The 20,778-nt window shown below is 51.5% G+C and overlaps 1 protein-coding gene and 1 gene segment (V, D, J or C); both read left to right on the plus strand.

Moving 5' to 3' along the window:
• The first annotated feature begins 1,726 nt into the window (after nucleotides 1–1,726).
• Nucleotides 1,727–6,333, plus strand: LOC102400939 (anionic trypsin). 4 transcript variants are annotated; one of them, XM_044946989.1, is made up of 6 exons: nucleotides 1,763–1,873; nucleotides 2,100–2,187; nucleotides 3,600–3,759; nucleotides 5,129–5,382; nucleotides 5,760–5,896; nucleotides 6,130–6,333. In XM_044946989.1, coding segments are annotated over exons 2-6 (705 nt in total). In that variant the 5' UTR covers nucleotides 1,763–1,873; nucleotides 2,100–2,186; the 3' UTR covers nucleotides 6,283–6,333. The 4 variants fall into 4 exon arrangements, with proteins under 4 accessions (XP_044802922.1, XP_044802924.1, XP_044802923.1 ...); XM_044946987.1 differs by lacking the exon at nucleotides 2,100–2,187 and having other exon boundaries at nucleotides 1,727–1,873; XM_044946988.1 differs by lacking the exons at nucleotides 1,763–1,873; nucleotides 2,100–2,187 and adding an exon at nucleotides 2,264–2,476.
• Nucleotides 6,334–13,619: 7,286 nt separating this feature from the next.
• Nucleotides 13,620–20,391, plus strand: LOC102401260. The segment is given in 5 exon segments: nucleotides 13,620–13,711; nucleotides 18,495–18,884; nucleotides 19,549–19,566; nucleotides 19,723–19,829; nucleotides 20,154–20,391. Coding segments are annotated over 5 exon segments (585 nt in total).
• The last annotated feature ends 387 nt before the right edge of the window (nucleotides 20,392–20,778 follow it).

The following is a 20,778-nucleotide window of genomic DNA, read 5'->3' on the forward strand; positions in this document are numbered from 1 at the left end:
GCAGGCTGGGAAAGGAAACAGATGTGACATTTCTCATCCTCTAAAGCCAGGCTTCCTATGAAGACCCCACGACAAGGGGTCAAAACAAAATAGCATATTTTATGATATTTCTCCAAAAAGAAAGCCTCTGCGATGGAGGATCCACAACTGGGTGAGCACAACCTGCCTTTGACGTGGCCCAGAGGGGCCCAAGGCCATGGCAAGGTGGGGCTGGGGGGTGGTGCCAGGTGCCAGATTAATTCAAGCTTCTTCCTCTGCCAGGGAAGCCAGCATCAGGAGGGATCCGGATGTAGTTTGTTCCCTGGCCTGACCCCTGAGCTGCCATCTGCAGTGATTCCCACACTTCACAGCACTTTCCCTGTTCTCCGGCGGCCTTGAGGTCAGCTCCGCCATTTTTAGATCTATGTTCTCAGGCAAGACGGAACCTTTCTGACACCTGGTCTCAGCCTCTGTAACAGGAAATAATGTTGTTCTGCGCACCTCATGATGAAAACATGAAAAGGGAAGCTTGAAATTAAACACAAAGGAAAATCAGCATACCACCGCTGCTTGTGTGTGTGAAAGTTCTTTAAAAGCTGTTGCTGCTGCTGCTAAATTGCTTCAGGCGTGTCCAACTCTGTGCGACCCCATAGACAGCAGGCCATCAGGCTCCCCCATCCCTGGGATTCTCCAGGCAAGAACACTGGAATGGGTTGCCATTTCCTTCTCCAATGCATGAAAGTGAAAAGTGAAAGGGAAGTCGCTCAGCCGTGTCCGACTCTTAGCGACCCATGGACTGTAGCCTACCAGGCTCCTCCGTCCATGGGATTTTCCAGGCAAGAGTACTGGAGTGGGGTGCCATCGCCTTCACCAAAAAGCTGTTGGGCGCTATACAAATACAGCAGTATTGCCACCTCGAGAGGAGCCCGTCAGGGATTAGAGGGTGTGCAGCTCTGAGGAGTGGGTGTCCTGTCGTGGAGAAGCTGGCTTCCAGCTGTGCCAGGCACCAGACCAGAAGATACCCAGTGGGTCCCTCTCCACCCAAGAGCCCACACTCCCCCCCATTTCTCCCTGTTCACTCTATTTCCATTTTCTGTCCTTCCAGCCTACTTCCTGTCTTGCCACCAGACTTCTGAGCTTTTCTGCCTTTGTTCACCACCTTCAGAACATTCACTCATTTTTACCTTTCCGAGAGTACCTATATAGACTCTGCCTACTCCTGCCCAACAGGAGCCCCGAGTTCAGAGGAGGTGAGCAGGAGAAGCCTCTTCATAGGAAGCTTGTCGACCTGGCTCACATGGTTAGGTTCCAGCACAGACGCTAGTTACATCTCTATACCCCCCTGGCCAAGTGGTGCCTCATTAAATTACAAGATTCTGTCTTGACGGGCATGGCAGGTTGCAAATTGAGATCATTTCCAGAAAGATTCACTCTGCACTGAGCCCAGCAAAAGAGTCTCACTGCATTAAAAAAAAAAAGAAAGAAAAGAAAATTCCAGAATCCCCCCACCTTCAATGTTGTTTTTAATCACTCAGTTTCATGGACAGAGGAGCCTGGTGGGTTAGAGGCTGCAGAGTTGGATCGACTGAGCGCATGGGCACACATTCTCAACCTTTATCGTGCACCAGTTTCTCTACCTACTGCTGATTCCCTGATAAGGACTGAGATTTACCATTGTTCAAACCCTTTTTCTAAAATCTGATCCGGAACATATAATTCTGGCTCAGGCTGCAGGTGGGGGCAATTTTCATCACCGTTAGTACAGGCTCCCAGGGTGACCAGGAGGCTGCTTAAAGAGAACCCAAGGCTGCGTGAGTGATGAGAAGGACAAGCGTCTTGATAGTGAGGAAGAAGAGGAATACGACACCGGTCTCTTGTTACCCCAGTGCATCAGGTAAATACCTACTTAATCCTTGGCCTCTCCTCCCTCCAAATGCCTCCCCCAACCCAGTCCCTCAAGCTCTGGTAGGAAGGAGAGCCAGCTTGAAGCCCAGACTCACAAGAAACTCTGCCTCTCCCTTCTCATGACTTCTTGGTATTAGGGTCCTGGTTGCCTAAGGCTTGGGCTTTGACCTTCTGACCCCATAGTTTAGACTTGACCAGGTTCTTTTTGTGTACAGGTATGACATAGGCAAGACTTCTTTCCCCTCATGGGACTTCAGGATACCAAGTGGCCAAGTTTGCTACTAATATCAGCCCTTCCTTAAAGTAAGTTGAGTAAATCTCCATGAGGTCAGAGGATCCCCAGGGTCCCAGGTCATTCTGCCTTCCCTTCCTCCTCATTTCCATCATCCGCTCGGTTTAAGAAGGCTCAGCTGTGGGAAGCGGAGTCTTGGCTTCCCCTGTATGCCTAACCCCAGAACATCCTCCTAAGAGTCAGCTAGTCTTCCTCTGTGTCCTCAGAAAGTAAGTTTCCTTATCACCTTAAGCCATGAATCCACAGAGTGGCCAAACACAGCAGAACTGATGCAAGAGTCCAGGACAAGGGAAGCTGCAGGTGTGTTTGTCCTGGGAGGGGTGGTCCCCCTCCACCCCCTCCCTCTCCTCGGGAAGTATAAAGGCTCGCCACCAGCCACGCAAGCACACTTCTCCACCATGCATCCCCTGCTGATCCTTGCCTTTGTGGGAGCTGCTGGTGAGTCCCACGCATCGCTTCAGGTTCCACTAGCCCCTTTCCTGGCAGAGATACACGCTTCACCATTCCTCCGGCCTCTCCTGTTCTACCTGTGTGTGTTCTCCCCTCCCTGGCCAGCACCCCTCCTTCCCACTCTGGGGCTCTCTTTAACTTCACTTCTCTCACCTTCTGCCCGGTTCCACTCCCATCCCTCTCGTCCATCCATTTCGGGGCTTTGTTGGGAGAAGCGAGAAAGGCAAACCAGGTGGAATCAGTCTGTGAAATGAGCCAGGCCTTAAGGCTTGGCCGTGACAACCGTAGGTAACTCCACTTGAGCTGTTCCTAGCCTTGGATGCTCCTGGGGAGACAGAAGGTGACTCAGGGTGGAGTCCTGTTTATTGGCCTGAGGCTGTGACCCATGCACTGACTTTTTAAGCTTCCTGAGTAGTTTTAAGATTCCCAGATGTATAGCCACAGCTGCGAATCACTGTTCTATTGGCCAATAACAGTAACCACCTTTATCCTGAGCAAAGGGTGCCTGGGCTCCCTGCTCAGGTGTGAGCTATGGGAGGAGCTGGTACAGCAAAGCCAAGGCTTTGCAGCCACATCTCCCTGGTGAGGCCAACCCATCGTGACAAACTGGGGCTGAAACCGCAGCGGGGAGTAGGCATGTGATGAATAAAAGGGAGAGAAGCACCAGTGGATGAGAGGACCGCATTCAGACCCGACGATGCTGAGTGCACCATGAAGGGAGTTCACTGTCCTTGCCCTGGTGCCCCCAGTGGAAGTCTGAGCCAGAGCCCCTGCAGGGTCCCTAGCTCTGTGCCCTGCAGACACACAGTGACTCGGGAGAACTACCTCTGTGAGACTAGCCAGGGATGCTCCCTGGTGGCCTTCCTCCCCTCCCTGTGCTCGGTCAGGAATCCTAATTAGCAGAGTCCAGCCACAGGGCTCGGGGCTCCACCCTCCTGCTGAATCAGCCTCTCCTCCCCTGCTTCCACTCAAGTGGCTTTCCCCTCGGACGACGATGACAAGATCGTCGGGGGCTACACCTGCGCGGAGAATTCCGTCCCTTACCAGGTGTCCCTGAATGCTGGCTACCACTTCTGTGGAGGCTCCCTCATCAGTGACCAGTGGGTGGTGTCCGCAGCTCACTGCTACCAGTAGTAAGTGCTGGGCCCCTGATGACTAAGCCCACTGCCCAGGGCCCTCTGGAAGAGCTGGGGTCCGTCCAGAGCTCAGAATGATGATGGGAAAGAGAAGAAGAAGTGGGCAGTGGCAACTGACTTGGCAGGAGCTGTGGGTGAAGAGGGGCACCTGCCAGGCTCCTCTGTCCATGGGATTCTCCAGGCAAGAATACTGGAGTGGGTTGCCATGCCCTCCTCCAGGGGATATTCCCAATCCAGGGATCAAACCCGGGTGTTATGCATTGGCTGGCACAGGTTCTTTACCACTTGTGCCATCTGGAAAGTCCCATAAAAAGTAGGCACAGACTATTTTGAAGGTGGGAATAGCCAGTGGGAAAAGTGGGGAAAGACCTCACACAAATAATCTTTGCCAGTTGGCTACATGTTAAAACCTTGTAAGATATTTTTTTTTTGTTTAAAAAAATTATTATGATTCCTAGTTCCCATTTAACTCAGAATTTTTAGGACAAGTCTGAATATTGATGAGTTTTCAACACTCTCTGCCTCTGGCAATTCTATACTCGTGGGCAGAACTGAGAATCACTCCCAAAAGCAAGGGTTCTCCAACCTGAATGCACACAATAATCACCTGGAGGGCCTGTTACAACACATGTTGCTAGGTCCCTCCTCAAGGGTTTCTGATGCGGAAACCCTGATGCAAGGGTCTGGGCAGAAGAGAGAATTTGAGTTGCTAACTCGTTCCCAGGTGACTGATGGTGCCGGCCCTGTGGCTGTTCTCTGAGAAATGCTGTATTAGATGACAGATAGAGCTAGTGGTAAAGAACCCAGCTGCCAGTGCAGGAGATGTAAGAGACGCAGGTTTGATCCCTGGGTGGGAAAGATCTCCTGGAGGAAGGCATGGACCTCCACTCTAGTATTCTTGCCTGGAGAATCCTATGGACAGAGGAACCTGGTGGGCTATAGTCCATGAGGTCGCAGAGTCGGACACGAGTGAAAAACTTAAGATGGACAGACGGACAGACAAATCAGATCACACAGGATGGTGGCCCTTACCAGATCAAGAAAGGAGGGAGAGGTTGCAGAGGTTGAAGGATGTCTGGGAGAGTTGACATGGTGCATTTGCACCCAGGGCACTGGGCACTGAATGCATGAGGGGTGTGGGAAAGGCGGCTGGAAAAGCAGATGGTCCCTAGCCGGACCCCTTCACTGTATCCCTTCTCCATTGCCAAGGCCCCTGAAGCATAAAGGTTGTTGTCTCACACCTGCACTGACCTACCACCCCTCTACAGCCCTTGACATTCCTACACCCCCTCCTGCAAGCAGGAAGAACCCCTAGGGGACATGGGCCTGTGGACAAAAAGGCCTTAACTGTGCTTGCCCTCAACAGCCACATCCAGGTGAGACTGGGAGAATACAACATTGACGTCTTGGAGGGTGGTGAGCAGTTCATCGACGCGTCCAAGATCATCCGCCACCCCAAGTACAGCAGCTGGACTCTGGACAATGACATCCTGCTGATCAAACTCTCTAAGCCTGCGGTCATCAGTGCCCGGGTGTCCACCTTGGCTCTGCCCAGTGCCTGTGCTTCCGCGGGCACCGAGTGCATCATCTCCGGCTGGGGCAACACCCTGAGCAGTGGCTGTGAGTGGGACCCTCACGTCTTCACCCTCTGACCTACCCACACTGCCCAGAACTGAGCATCGCCTGAGCTTGGTTCCAGTCTTTGCTTCCAATCTACAAATTCCCATCAAGTACCTACTACACATACAGGACTCTGTGCTGGGTACGAGAGGGGCAAGTGTCCCGGACTTGAGCTCGAGAATCAAAAGACAGGACAGATGTGGCCCCTGCTCTTAGCACCTTTAGAGAGGGGTCCACAGCCAGCCTTCCGGGAATGGAAACTCAATGTTCATTGGGGACCTCTCCTGGCCGCCCTCAGGGTTCAACCCTGGGTTGCCATCCCCCTTCCCATCCTAACCCACATTTTCCTTTCCTTGATCCCTTCCTGTTCCTCAAAGCCAACTACCCGGACCTGCTGCAATGCCTGGAGGCCCCACTGCTGAGTCACGCCGACTGTGAAGCCTCGTACCCTGGACAGATCACTAACAACATGATCTGTGCTGGCTTCCTGGAGGGAGGCAAGGATTCCTGCCAGGTGAGATGCCTGCCCAGGTGTGGCAGCCTCCCTGGGGGCAGGATGTGAACGCCCAGGGCTGTGGGCTGATGGTCCCCTGGAGAAATGAGGGAGGCTGGGCTATGGCCTCTCTTAGTGAGAAGGGCGTGGGGCCCAGAGCCAATGGGAACAGGGTCTTGTGAGGTTCAGACTGTGTGTGGCTCCTGTTCCCTTTTGTTCTGTTTATAAAGCTTATCTCATCACTTCCTCCCCAGGGTGACTCTGGCGGCCCTGTGGCTTGCAATGGACAGCTCCAGGGCATTGTGTCCTGGGGCTACGGCTGTGCCCAGAAGGGCAAGCCTGGGGTCTACACCAAGGTCTGCAACTATGTGGACTGGATTCAGGAGACCATTGCCGCGAACAGCTAAAGCCCTGCCCCTCTGCCATCCTTATGCTAATAAAGTGACTGCTCTACCTGCCCAGGTGTGCACCTTCTTAGTCAACCCCCACCCCTACTCTGGGAAACACCCTCCCACCTGAGGTCAGACAGGGCACTACCCCTTACAAATGCGCCCCCTTCCCAAATGTGTTCCAGGGCACACTGGATTAACAGCAAAAGTGAAAGTCACTCAGTCGTGTCTGACTCTCTGTGATCCCGTGGACTGTAACCCACCAGGTTTCTCTGTCCATGGGATTTTCCAGGCAAGAATACTGGAGTGGGTAGCCATTTCCTTCTCCAGGGGATCTTCCCAACTCAGAGACTGGGTCTCCCCCATTGCAGGCAGATTCTTTACCATCTGAGCCCCCAGGGAAGCCCACGTGTAAAGAGAAGGAACGCAGAGAATATCATCAGGGGGAGGGGTCCCTGGAGAAACTTCATTCCAAAAAGGCTGCATTTGCCGTGGTTTGTCTCTGCGTCATGAGTGTGGGGCTGATGCGTGTACATGCATGCACACATGTGTGGGGCATGGTCTGTAAGATCCCACACCTCTGCTCACTGGTCCCCACGCCTAGGGAAGCACCTGCCAATCACCTTGGCCTTTTCTGAGTCGCCTCCGTGTCCCCAGCACGTGTTCCCTCCTGGAAGCAGGAGGCCCCGCTGGCCCCTGTTTCCCCAGGACCAGCTCACGTGTCTGAGAGAGATGAGACCTCCCCAGGTCTCTCTCCCTCCCTCTCCTGAGAAACCTGCCTTCTGTTCTTCCCACGTGATGATACGAACACCCTCCTGAGTCCTTGATAGACACTTTCACATTTAGTTCCCTCTACCTCTGCAGTGTTTATTATTCCGGAGATACGGACAAGGAAACAGAGGTTCAAACGAGGTTGTCAGTTCACCCACATCCCTCGTCCAGCAAATGACAGATCTGGAGTTGGCCTCTATTTGCCCAGCCCCCAAGCCCAACCCCTGCTTCCTCTACCCTACCTCATGGGCCCTCCAGCTGCCGCCCATCAGCTCTGCTACTCAACATCTTTCCAGCTCATCCCCTGCCTGCAGCACTTCCTAAGGGGCACTTATCTCCTTGCAGTCTTCTAAGCCTGTGCTCAGAGGGATCCTGTGTGTTGTTCACTTTCTGGTTCATACCTTTCCTGCTGCCCCACAGCTTTCAAAGTAGAAGCCAAGCTCCTCATCACAGAGATGCACGGTTTTTCCTGCTCTGGCCCTGCCTGTTTCCAGCCTGGGTTTCCTCACCCCTCCCTTCCCCTGCAGTGCCCCAGGGCTCAGAAGTGCTGGGGGTTCTTCCAACATGCCGTGTACCTCTGACCCCCACCCACCTGTTCACCCTCTTCAGAAAAGTCCTTGACTCTTCCTGCTCCCCGTTCTCTTCCCCACACCCCTGCACTGGCTCCATGACCCCCTGGCCTGAGTAAGGAGTCCTCATTCTCTTCCACGCTTACTTCTATCATAGTTCTGCTCATCAACATGTGTATGGATGTGCCTACCGTGGCCTTCAGCCATGAGCTTCTTATAGAAGACGTCTTGTCTTACTCATCCTGGTATGTCTAATGATTAAACAACAGCTGAGATATAATAGGCAGCCAGAGGTTGAATGAATGAAGTATGAGCTAGAAGAGGAAGCAAATATACTGAAGAAAAGGCCTTCCAGAAGAACAGTTCTCAAAGTGTGGTCCCTGGACCAGCAGGACCAGAATCACCTGGGAATTTAGGAGAAACGCAAATTCTTAGGCTCCACCCCAGACCTACTGAGTCAGGAATTCTTAGACGGAGCCCAGCAGCTTGCTTTTAACAAGACTTCCAAGGCATCCTGATGGATGTCAGAGCTTGGGAACCAATGTGGCAGAGAGAGCCTTAGACCAGTACTGTCTGTGAAAACAGCAGTCACCAATACCTTGACTAACTATATGCAGGCACATGACGAACCTTTCTGCATGTGTGCATGCTAACTCACTTCAGTCGTGTCCAACTCTTTTTGACCCCATGGACTATAGCCCGCCAGGCTCCTCTGTCCATGGGATTCTCCAGGCAAGAATACTGGAGTGGGTTGCCATGCCCACCTCCAGGGGATCTTCCCAACACAGGGATCAAACCCACGTCTCTTACGTTCCCTGAACCGGCAGGCAGGTTCTTTACCACTAGCACCACCTGGGAAGCCCAATAAACCTTTTGCCGTTCATTCGCTCAGTCGTGTCCAACACTTTACGACCCCATGGACTATAGGCCGCCAGGCTGCTCTGTCCATGGGTTTCTCCAGGCAAGAATACCAGAATGGATTGCCATGCCCTCCTTCAGGGGATCTTCCCAACCCAGGGATTGGACCCAAGTCTCTTATGTCTCTTGAATTAGCAGGTGGGTTCTCTACCACTAGCGCCACCTGGGAAGCCCAATAAACCTTTAGATGTATTATTTATGTCTCACAAGAGCTCCGTAAGGTAGGTCTTATTTTATCATCATCATTCCCATTTTACAGTTAAGTAGTGTTAGTGTTAGTTGCTCAGTCGTGTCTGACTCTTTGCGACACCATGGACTATAGCCTGCCAGGCTCCTCTGTCCATGGAATTCTCCAGGCAGGATACTGGAGTGGGTAGCCATTCCCTTCTCAAGGGGATCTTCCTTATCCAGGGAACCCGAGTCTCCTTCATTGAAGGCAGTTAAGGAGACTGGAATTTTTAAAAAATCCGGTAACTTGCCCAAGGTTTGAAGCAGAAGGCATGGGAGGGAGCTCTCAGTCTGGCTACTGGAGGTGAGATTGCCTGAGGAGTAGGACTTTAGGGCTCAGGATCAGCACCTAGGAGAGTCCCAGATTTTAAATGAGGAGGCCGGAGTGCTGGTTCCAGCCCTTTCTCCTTGTCTCCTGCCACTTTGGGGGACCCTTTAGCCTCTCCAGACTTCAGTTACATCTGGGAAATTAGGAGACAAAGTTTGGGTTAAAATGGATCAATTCACGTGCAAAAGTTTTAAAAAATTACATAGATATTATTTGCGGGTCTCCTCCCTACATCCCAACACCCACCTTGAGAAAGGCACACAGGTAACCAGCAAGCTTTCCCTTGGGTCCCCTGAGCACTATGGCATTCTTGCCCCCTCAAGTGGCCACACTGAGTGCAGCTGGTTAAGTCGAACCAAAAAATGAGGAAAGGCTGCCCCCTGCTGTCAAAGATGAAGAAAGGCTTCACGTGGCATCTGCCTGACCTGTCTAAACTTTAACCAAACAAAAAGCTTCGTGGGCACTTTACTAACAGTGTGACAAAGTTGAGACAATCCCCATGAAAACAAAAGGTGGTTGTGGAACCAAGGCAGGGTGGTATTCTTTGTAAGTTTAAGTTGGTGTGAGAGTCCCCAGGTCAAAAGGAAACTCTAACTTAGGGAGTAAATTACTGAAGTGTAAATACCCACGGCAATTTTGTGCCTAATTGTTTATTTAAATATGAATTAATTAACCTAGAGACTTGGAACTCTGAACATCCTGGGGATTACTCAGAAATATGTGTTTTTCACCAGGCTCCTAGGTGACTGGAGATTCATTCAGCAAATTCAGTACCATGAAACAGCTTCTTATATAAACTGTTCTTCCTTGAAAAAAAATGACTTTATAAATGAAACAAGTATTTTTTTTTTACAGTGGTAGATTTCAAAATATCACTTAAAGTAGTATTTTGTTGTTTTTCTTTTAAAATTTTATTGTTTTACTTTAACATAATATAGATAATAGCTCTATTACCCATTTAAAATAAAATCGCTATCTATGGCTCAAAAACCAACACTATAAAGTTGACACTGAGAAATGTCAATTTTACTTACACTCTGCTTCTGTCTCCTCCATTTATTCTTAACAGGTAATCGCTTTTACCCATCTCTTTTGTAAACTTCCAGTATTTCTTCATGTAGCATGAAACACAGAGAAGTGTAATTCTTATTTTTCTCCTCTGTTAGACAAACGTGGCATATAGAAACCTTATTCTGCCGCTTGTTTTTAATCCAGTTAACAGTATATATTAGAAAGCTTTCCATAGCAGTATAAAGCACTTTCATCCATTTTTAGCATTGAATAATATTCTGTTTTGTGAATGTGTCACAATCTATTTACCTAGTCCTTTACTGATGGGTACTTGCGTTTTTCCCAATCCTTTGCTATTCCAAATAATGCAAATATTTTACACACTTGTTTTCATTTGTATGCAAAAGTAATTACAGGATAAACTCCCAAAGGTTGAATTTCTGGGTGAAAAAGTAAGAACATTTGTATTATTTATGGTGGTGGTGGTATTAGTCACTAAGTCGTGTCATAATATTTATAGATAGTTACAAATTGCTCCCATTAAGAGTTGTATTATTTAGCATGTCAGAGCGTTCTAAGTTGCTTCAGGCATGTCCAACTCCTTGCAACCCTATAGACTATAGGCCTGCCAGGCTCCTCTGCCCTTGGGATTCTCCAGGCAAGAATACTGGAGTGGGCTGGCATGCCCTCCTCCAGGGGATCTTCCCCACCCAGGGATCCAACCCCCGTCTCTTTTGTTTCCTCCACGGCAGGAGGGTTCTTTTACCACTAGCGCCACCTGGGAAGCCTGGTGATAGAATTGTCTTCCACTATTCACGTACTCAAATTGGTGAAAACTGACATTTCAATGCCATTTTAGTTTGCATTTATAATTGCAAGATTTTTTTTCCCTATGGTTAAGCACCATTTGGATCTTTTCTTCGGAACCTTCTCATTTTTATTGCACTGCTGGATTATTTTCTTATTGATTTCTAGAAGTTCATCATCATGAGATCAGCCCTCATGATGAAAATTGCTAATGCTTTCCCCATATTGTCATTTATCTTTGACTCTATGTATGTTCCCATGGAATTAAAAGACGCTTACTCCTTGGAAGGAAAGTTATGACCAACCTAGATAGCATATTCAAAAGCAGAGACATTACTTTGCCAACAAAGGTCCGTCTAGTCAAGGCTATGGTTTTTCCTGTGGTCATGTATGGATGTGAGAGTTGGACTGTGAAGAAAGCTGAGCACCGAAGAATTGATGCTTTTGAACTGTGGCGTTGGAGGAGACTCTTGAGAGTCCCTTGGACTGCAAGGAGATCCAACCAGTCCATCCTAAAGGAGATAAGTCCTGGGTGTTCATTGGAAGGACTGATGCTAAAGCTGAAACTCCAGTACTTTGGCCACCTCATGCAAAGAGCTGACTCATTGGAAAAGACTCTGATGCTGGGAGGGATTGGGGGCAGGAGGACAAGGGGACGACAGAGGATGAGATGGCTGGATGGCATCACTGACTCGATGGACGTGAGTCTGAGTGAACTCCAGGAGTTGGTGATGGACAGGGAGGCCTGGCGTGCTGCGATTCATGGGGTCTCAAAGAGTCGGACACGACTGAGCGACTGATCTGATCCGATGTTCCCCCTGAAAGTGTGTTGTCATTATGTGGTCAGGTTTGTCTTTTTTGCTCCTAGACATTGAGTCATAGTCTGAAAGACCACAAAAGAAAGCGCCATCTAGTGAAATGAAATCGAGACTACTCAACTGGAGTTTCAGTTTCAAGGTCATCCTGTGCAGGGAAAATCAAATATCTGGCAAAAGTTTAAAATGTTTCTGCCCTTTAGGGAAAAAGAGGAAGAAGACCTTGACTATGATCACGTGACCAAGCGATTGCATTTCAATGTTCCCGAGGCTGTATTCACCCAGTTCTCCGCCTCAGTTTCCCGGAAAGCCCTTTACCGAACCCTGATGTCTGAAGTCCGCAATGAGAAGTGAGGCAGCCGACGACACAGGTGGTTCCCCCCTCACCTCACACGGATTAGAAATACAGCTCTCCCACCATCCCCATCCCACCCTCAAGGTCATTGCATTGCACTGAGCTGAGCTATAGCTGATTCACGTTGCTGTCCAGCAGACATAACACAACACTGTCAAGCAATTATCCTCCAATTTAAAAAAAAAATGTTTTTAAAGTGAATGCAAAAAAAGAAAAGAAATACAGCTCTCAGCTATGACTTTAGCCCTGGGAAAGCTCTACCTCTGTGTACCTGGTGGCCTGTTCTCTGGACCACCCTGGGGATTCAGAGTTGGGCCGAAGGGGCAGACTCTGGATTCTGTGGGACCCCATTCTCAGATAAAAGGTGTGATCTCTGGGTGCCTGGCGTCAGGGGCAGGCCAGGGATAAAAGGGGCTGCTACTATGAAGACAGCCTACAGAGGGGCGGATACCGAGGAAACCAGCCCTGACACAAAGGCGCACAGCTCGGAGGATCCGAGAAGGCCCTGAAGAAAGGGCACGAGGTGAGGAGGGAGCCCCCTGGCCTTGTTTGTACCCGCCTCCCCCCGCCGCCACCCACCCCCACCCCCACCTCCCCCCCCCCCCGCCGCCACCCCCCCCCACCTCCCCCCCTCCGCCCCCCCTCCCCCCGCCACCCTCAACACGCACCCGGAGTGCTGATGTCACCTCCTCGCCCTCCAAAGTCCTCAGGGGGCAACTCTCTGGTGGATCCTCCCAGACTCCCTCTCCGAGGGGCGGGCCCATGGGAGGGGCCGTTTTTGTATAAAGCTGTAACGTTGTGGGGACAGGGGGGCCACGGTGATTCAACCCTATGGGAATCCTTTACAAAAACCTTTCTGCCTATCCCAGTGCCCATCATCTTTCACTCTTCTCCTGGGTCACCGGCCCAACGGTGGCTTGGGTTGGGAGGCCTCCACCTCCCCCCACCATTTACCTGTCAAGCCAAAACCACGGAGCAGGACAGGTCTGGATCAGAGCTGAAGCTTCCAGGCAGAAAGGCCAGATGTAAGAAGATACCTCTGTGGCCTCAAGGATGAAGGACTCAGGGAGACCCTTTATCCCACTCCCACACTACCCGCTCCCTGCCCAGGGCAAGGTCAATGGGAAGGTGCATGGGAGGTGACCCGCTCTATGAAACAAGAAGTCAGCACTATGCCAGCACCCCCCCCATGGATGCTCATGGATGTCTGGGACCCTGCCCACATCCCCAGGCCCACATCCCTGTGACAAACCCTCAGGAAGAATCAAAACAGAGGCTCAGGGCCCTGTGGATGGACTCTGTCCATGCTCTGAGGCCCCAAGAGTCAAGAGTCAAAAATATTCTTTCATGCAATATCCATAAAGCACAGGAGAGGACTCCCAGTCCCAGAGTCCACCAGACACCAACACAGACCCCATCTGCTCTGCCCGCCTTTAACTGCTTTCCTCCTTGCTCCGCTTCACTGTGTGAACACTGAGGTTTTCTTTGGAAAAGGCACCAGGCTCACGGTTATAGGTAAGACACAGTCCGGGTCTTTCCTGGCTCTTCGGAGGGGAGGGCGGTCCCAGGTGTGTGTTGTAGGGTGGCTGTGTTCTGATGTGTTATGACTATCACTTCGGCCCAGGGACCAAGCTGACGGTTGTAGGTAAGGCTGGGGTCTCCAGGTGGGTACCATGAGGGAGCACTCCCTCCAGGGGAAAGTAGGAAGAAAGGGATGACCCAGGTCCCGGGGTCCGGGGGCCCTGGAAAGCTCTGGAAGGCTATGCAGGGTGTTTGAAGGGGGCTGGTGTCTTTGGGAGGGAAGAGATCCTTGAACACCCCAACCTTTCCTCGAATCCCGGCTGTGCTCAGCAGAGGAGGGGAGGTTTTGAAGTGAATCCTGGAGTCTTGGCTTTGGAGACTTCTACTTTTTTGGGGGGGGTGGGGAGCGGGGAAGGAAGACGGCTCACTGCTGTAGGTAAGCCAGCCAGGACTGGAGGGCTGGGAACATGCAGGGAGGGGCAGAGTCCAGATGGGGCCTCCGTCTTGGGTGCCTAGGTTAAAGCGCTTATCAGAAAGATCTGAATTCCTGTCTTGGTGAGTTCTTGTCTTGATGAGGCGGGCAGCCTCCATCTCCAGTAATTTCATGGGCGGGCTCGGCTAAGCCTGGTTTCCCTACCGGGAGGCAAGTAATCTCAGTTAGAAAGGTGTCACCTTGTCCATCTCCTGTCTCCTTGGAGGATGCCCATCAAAGCCAGGGTAGATGGGAGAGCCTCTGGCCCAGGAGCTGTCAGTCCTTCCATTTTTCTCCCGCCTGCAGAAAGGAGATGGACACAGGAAAGGCTGGTGGGGAGTCCCGCACTATACGGTTTTAAAGCCCCTCCACCCCAGGAGTTAAAGTTCTGCTAAGGAAAGGAACAGGAGAGCCGCAGGTGAACCGGGGGATGAAGGATTCAGAGGTGCAGCGAGTTTCCCTACTAGGCTTTAGGGTTGTGTGACTAATGATAGATTCTATTTCGGCAACGGGACGAAGCTTTCCGTCTTGGGTGAGTACAGGTCTTCCCCGGGGATGGTGTGCTGTGAAGCTGGAGTTCTAGAAGTTCCCCTTAGAGAAGGCCGGGACTTGAGAACACGGCAGAGAAAAGGCTGAGGGTATGGGTGAGCAGAGAAGGTGCTAGAACCCCCCGAAGTGCTGGGGGGAAGGTCGTCTCTGGAAGGAAGGGCACCATGTTACCAGACTCTGGGGTTTGCCACACCCGCGTTGTGCTGTGGAGCAACCAGGCACAGAACTTTGGACACGGGACCCGGCTCGCCGTCCTGGGTAAGACGCAGGACCCGGGAGGTGGGGTCACTGTCTCTGGGACCGGAGTGTCTGTCTCTCCTCCCTGTCCTGACGGAAGGGGGTCGACTAAACTCTGATCCCCGTGCGGCTTTCGAGGAGCTGGGTCTGCCATCTCTTTATTTATTTTTTTTAATATTAATCTTATTTATTTGTGACTGTGCTGGGTTTTTGTTGCTATGCGGGCTTTTCTCTAGTTGCAGACAGCAGGGGCTACTCTCTAGCTGTGGTGTGCAGGCTTCTCATTGCAGCGGCTTCTCTCTTTGTGGAGCACCAGCTCTAGGCATTTGGGCTCAGTAGCTGTAGCGCACGGGTTTAGTTGCCCCACAGCATAGGGGATCTTCCCCAACCAGGGAACAATCTTGTGTTTCCTACATTGGCAGGCAGACTCTTAACCCCTGGATCACCAGGGAAGCCCCCTGCCCTCGCTTTAGAGGCAGCTCAATTGATGCCTCTGTTTCTCGTCTGAGTCTTCTGCCCACAAGCTGCCTCCTCACACTTCTAAGCTCACCCCTCCTTCTTACATGCATGGATCGTCTCCTCCGAAGTTTCTTCCTCTTTCCCCCCTTTCCCCAGAGTGTGCTTAGGCCTTTCTCCTAGTGGCATCCCTTTGCTCCAGCGCCATGAACCCAGGCAGGGAAAAAAATGGCCATTCCGGCTCTCGAGGACCTAAGACTTATGCCCTGCCTGAGGTTTCTGGGGGTTTTGCCATAGCCACCTGCAGCTGTGGGCCTACAATTCGCCCCTCCACTTTGGGATCGGCACCAGGCTCACCGTGACAGGTATCGGGCGGGAAGTGGGGTGCAAGGGCCTGGGGGGTCAGGCCCACCTTTCCCTCCTGAGGGAGCACCTCCAGCTTGCTGCACTGCGTCTGTTGCGGCTCCTCGGCCCAGGGCTCTGAGGAGCTGTGCTTTGTCTCCAGCCTTGTCTCGCTCTTCTTCTTGTTCTCCAGGACTCCTCATCGCTCCTGTTCTGGCAGGTGTGCTGTTTGCTTTCCCTTTCTTATCTGATTGTCTCCATTCCCACCCCCATTCTATCTCCGATCCTGCACTGTTGACCCCCTTTTGGCGCATAGCCCTGTCTTCTATGTTAAAACCTACCCCCAGCACCTCCCTCCAGCTCAGATCCCTGTCCTTGCTTTCCTTGTCCTTCGTCTATCCTTGTCTGTCCTTCATCCTTTCTGTCTCCACCGGTCTCCAAGAGCCATGCGTGTCATCCGGAGCTGGTTTAAGAGACCAGGAGGCAGTGGGGGAGCAGCTTGGCGAGGCTGAGCTGGTCTGAGGGGGGCTCCTATGCCCTGAGGGCAGAGGTCCAGGTCACAGCATCACTTGAGCTTGCAGGAGTGTCCCTGGGGAGCACTGCGCTTGCGGGGGGGGGGGGTCAGAGGAGGTAAGCCTGAACAAGCTGTTACAACTGGAAACATACCCTTTTAGCAAGAGACAAGGCAGAAGGAGGAGAAATAGTTTGGAGGCCCCATAGTGTCAAGCCTCAGAATCTGTGCTGAGATAATGGAGCCAGTGGCTCATGATTAAACACTAACACACCATCACAACCCTTGGGAGGAAGCGGGCAAGGGTGAGGTGGGTCTGGGCTGGAGTTGTAGACACAGCCAGAGGAATGGGCCACCGAGCTCCTACCAGACTGGTCAGCTGGAGCAGGCTTTGCCCTGCAGATGGGAGCACATGACAGGGAATGTGATGGAAATTGGAAAGTCCCTGCAGATGGGAGCACATGCTTGGGAGTGTGATGGAAATTGGAAAGTACAGATCATCGGGATTCAAAATGCATGAGTTCTGGGGGAAGAGGGGCTCTCGTGCAATTTGCAAAGTGACCTAAACTGGCTCAGGCCCTCGGAGATGTAAATATAAAACAGAAATGACAATGATGGTCTCTTGGAGTTCTGAAATTGTAAGGGACTAAATCCTTATGTCAGGAAGAGAAGGGGACGACAGAGGAGGAGATGGTTGGATGGAATCACTGACTGACTCAATGGACATCAGTCTGAGCAAACTCTGGGAGATAGCGAAGGACAGGGAAGCCTGGCGTGCTGCAGTCTGTGGGGTCACACAGAGTCAGACATGACTGAACAGTAACAACAGATCGTGTGCAAATCCTTTGTAGAGGACTCAGAGAATGCCGCCATCCCTTCCATTCCTGTGTATTCTCACTGTGTCACAGACACAAACTGGGGCTCGATTTTCTCAATAGAAACATTCCCCAAACTTGGATAAAGTGGAGATATCTGGGTTTGCCACATTTCTGCTCCACAAACTCGCTCCCAGAACAGAGCTAAACACAGGTCTCAGTGCATTTTAGAAACACGGAGGGTGCTTGAAAGGTAGATGTGTTTTTTGGTTTTACTTTACTCCTCCACGTCCTCACACAAGGGCCTGCCTTCCAACAATTTCAGAAAATTCTCTTCCATCTGTCAGGCATGTGAAAGGGCCTGGAACCCTCTGATGAACTGGGCTTCAGACTTTGGGGTTTGTTCATTTCAACACTTTTCCTGCTTTGAATATAATGCGTGACTGGAACTAGGATTCCAAAGTCGGTAGGGAGGTTTGGAAATAAGAAATAAGATAAGGTTCAACCTCAGAACAGTTTTTTTAATGGGGTTCCAGCCATTCTGGGCAAGCTCCCTCACACCCCAGCACCCATGTAGGAGTCAGTTTGAAACATCAGATAGGATAATAGCCAAAGGCACATAGGCTTCCCAAAGCAGGTTACATGTAAAAGCAAAACAAAAGGTGGGTTCAGTATAATATAGAGAAAAGCATGTCAGCTATAACAGGAAAAGTATCTTTTCTAGGGAAGAATATGTATGCATGCTAAGTCACTTCAGTTGTGTCCGACTCTATGCAACCCTACGGACTGTAGCCTGTCAGGCTCCTCTGTCCATGAGATTTTCCAGGCAAGAATACTGGAGTGGGTTGCCATTTCCTCCTCCAGGGAATCTTCCCCTCTCAGGGATCGATTCACGTCTCATGTCTCCTGCATTGGCAGGCACGCTCTGTACCACTGAGCCACCTGGGAAATCCCAGGGAAGAATGGCTAATTCTAATTAATATGTGTTATCGCTCAAACAGGTAAACACATACACCCTGCAAAAACAGAAAAATAATTATTAGATGCAGTCAGTCTGGTTTCCAGGTCATATTGTTAGGAGGAATCTTCTGTCTCAAAATCCAGGCTTATCCAGCTCTCCTATAATTACTTCCAGGTCTGAAAATTAGATAGTCATGCACCAAAGAGGGATTTGAGCTAGGAAGAAAACAGATATACTCACTTAATGGATCATCCTACATGGCTGCAAGAATAAGACATTTCAAACAAAGCCAGAAAACTCAGGATATGATGCCACCTTAGGGAGAGCAGGAGGCAGTCAGTAGTGTGTATCCACGGGGTAAGCAAGAAAGAAGGGGCAAAGTTGAGGGTGACTAATAGCAGAAGATTGGTATGGTGACCCCTAAACAAACAGAACCTCCTGCTGTATAATTTTATGATGATGCTGTGGCCCCTTTCCTTATCGCCCTCAATTCACACACACACAGCCCCTACCATGCCCAGCCAGCTCTCAGGCCAGTCCTGGCCCCCACCCCTGTCCTTCCAGATGATTTGAGCCGGGTCCACCCGCCCAAGGTGGCTGTGTTCGAACCCTCGGAGGCAGAGATCTCCCGGACCCAGAAGGCCACGCTCGTGTGCCTGGCCACGGGCTTCTACCCCGACCACGTGGAGCTGACCTGGTGGGTGAACAGGAAACAGGTCACAACTGGAGTCAGCACGGACCCTGAGCCCTATAAGGAGGACCCCACACGGGATGATTCCAGATACTGTCTGAGCAGCAGGCTGAGGGTGACCGCCGCCTTCTGGCACAACCCCCGCAACCACTTCCGATGCCAAGTCCAGTTCCACGGGCTCACGGACCAGGACCAGTGGGAGGAACAGGACAGGGACAAGCCTGTCACCCAGAACATCAGCGCCGAGGCCTGGGGCAGAGCAGGTGAGTCAGCCGGGAGGGAGTCAGAGCCGACAGAGGAAGATCAGGGAGAGGAGTGGGAAGGCTGCACACAGAGTGAAGGGGTGGCGGGAGGCGGGGGAGCCCAGCAAGAGGGGGGACAGGGCACCTCCTCGGGCGAAGTCCACCCCCGGATCCAGATCCTCAGCCCAGCTCAGCTGTGCTGGTGGGTCCCCTCCCTGCCCGCCTGCACAGCTCAGGGTCCCAGTGGTGGGTCCCCATCCCCTCCAGTGGGATGAGCATGCTGTGGCCACATTGGCACAGACAGTGCTGGGACTCTGATCAGAGGCTGCTCTGAGCCTGGGGGTCAGTGCTGACTGAAAGCTAGCTTAGTAGGTCTTTTTCGTTTATTTGTTTTGTTTTAAGCATCTCAAAATACCACACATTTATGATTGCATAGCTTTAATGTGTCAGGAATCTGGGCATAGCTTAGCTGGCTCGTTTATCTCAAGATGCTACAATCAGATGTCAGCCAAAGCTGGAGTCTTATCTGAAGGCTCAGCTGGGGCAGGATCCACTCCCAAGTTCAAGTGGTTGTTGCCAAGGTTTAGCATCTTGCCAGCTCCTAGACTGAGGAAGGCTGGCTTAGCTTTGAATCAGGTTTAGACGATCAGGCTCTCATCCATTTCCCTCCCCTTTTTTCTTTCAGACTGTGGCATCACCTCCGGTAAGTGGCCTTCTCCTCCTATGTCCCCATCTCCTATTATCTTTGCTCTGGAATCAGAGAATGCCGAATCCATGGACCCTGGTGGGGGCCATGAGGGAAGGAGGCCACAGATGACCAGCTCACAGGTACCTATCTGCTCTCCCTTCCTGCCAACAGCGTCTTATCAGCAAGGCGTCCTGTCTGCCACCCTCCTCTATGAGATCCTGCTGGGGAAGGCCACCCTGTACGCTGTGCTGGTCAGCGCCCTGGTGCTGATGGCCATGGTAAGGAGGGGCCAGGATGGGGCAGGCAGGTTGGAGGGGACACTTGAAATGCAGCAACACAGACCTAGGAACATAGAGACCCCACCAGGACCAGAGGTGGGCAGAGAGGAAGAGGGGGTTCACCCGCATGCCTCAGAAGACCCCTTGCACCTCTGTGATCACAGTGGAAGAGCCATGCTGGGCGGGAGAAACTGGGGTCACCAGAAAACCCAATGCCTGGATGTTAGGAGGAGACCTGCTATTTGTCTTGTCAGTGGGACACCTGCTTCCTCTCGGTCCCCAGCACTCCTGGCTCCTTGTACCCTCACACCTTCTCTTCCTCAGGTCAAGAGAAAAGAGTCCTGAAGCCAGCTTCCAGCCTGTTACTGCCTTGATGGGAATTCTGCTTTTCCCGTTCCTACCCAGTGCTTCTGAAGAGCTGCCCTCATCTCTGGACTCAACGCAGTGTCCACAGCCACGTGAGGGTGCCCCAAACTCTCAGGACCAGGATCTCCCTAACCCAGGGCAGACCCTAGGGGGACTGAACTTCCTGAACCAATAAAAATGCTCTGTTCTGGCTTGACTCTGCCTTGTGAGTATCTAGATACCTCTTCTGTCCATCTCTGAAGTCCCATGTGACTCCAGTCAGGGTACAAACTGGAGCTCTTCAAGGACATTCCCCTGCTGTCCTTTCAGGTGGGAGGTGTCACTTGCTCCTCCTTGTCAGGGAAACTTAAGGACGTGTGAAAGGGGGTGACTGGTGAAGAGAGAGGCTTCCTCTGGAGTAGTCTAGAGAAATGCTGATGTTAACTCTAGGAATTTTCTGTCCTACTTAATCAAGATGCTCTGAGGCAGAGCTGACCTACACAGGTGTGTCTACCTGCCAAGTGGTCATGACCTCATGGCCAAAAAGCTCAAAGCCATTTGTGTCACCTACGCAGCCTCCCTGAGGGCACGCACAACTCAGCTT

Source organism: Bubalus bubalis, chromosome 8 (assembly GCF_019923935.1).
Source record: "Bubalus bubalis isolate 160015118507 breed Murrah chromosome 8, NDDB_SH_1, whole genome shotgun sequence".
Lineage (NCBI taxonomy): Eukaryota > Metazoa > Chordata > Mammalia > Artiodactyla > Bovidae > Bubalus > Bubalus bubalis.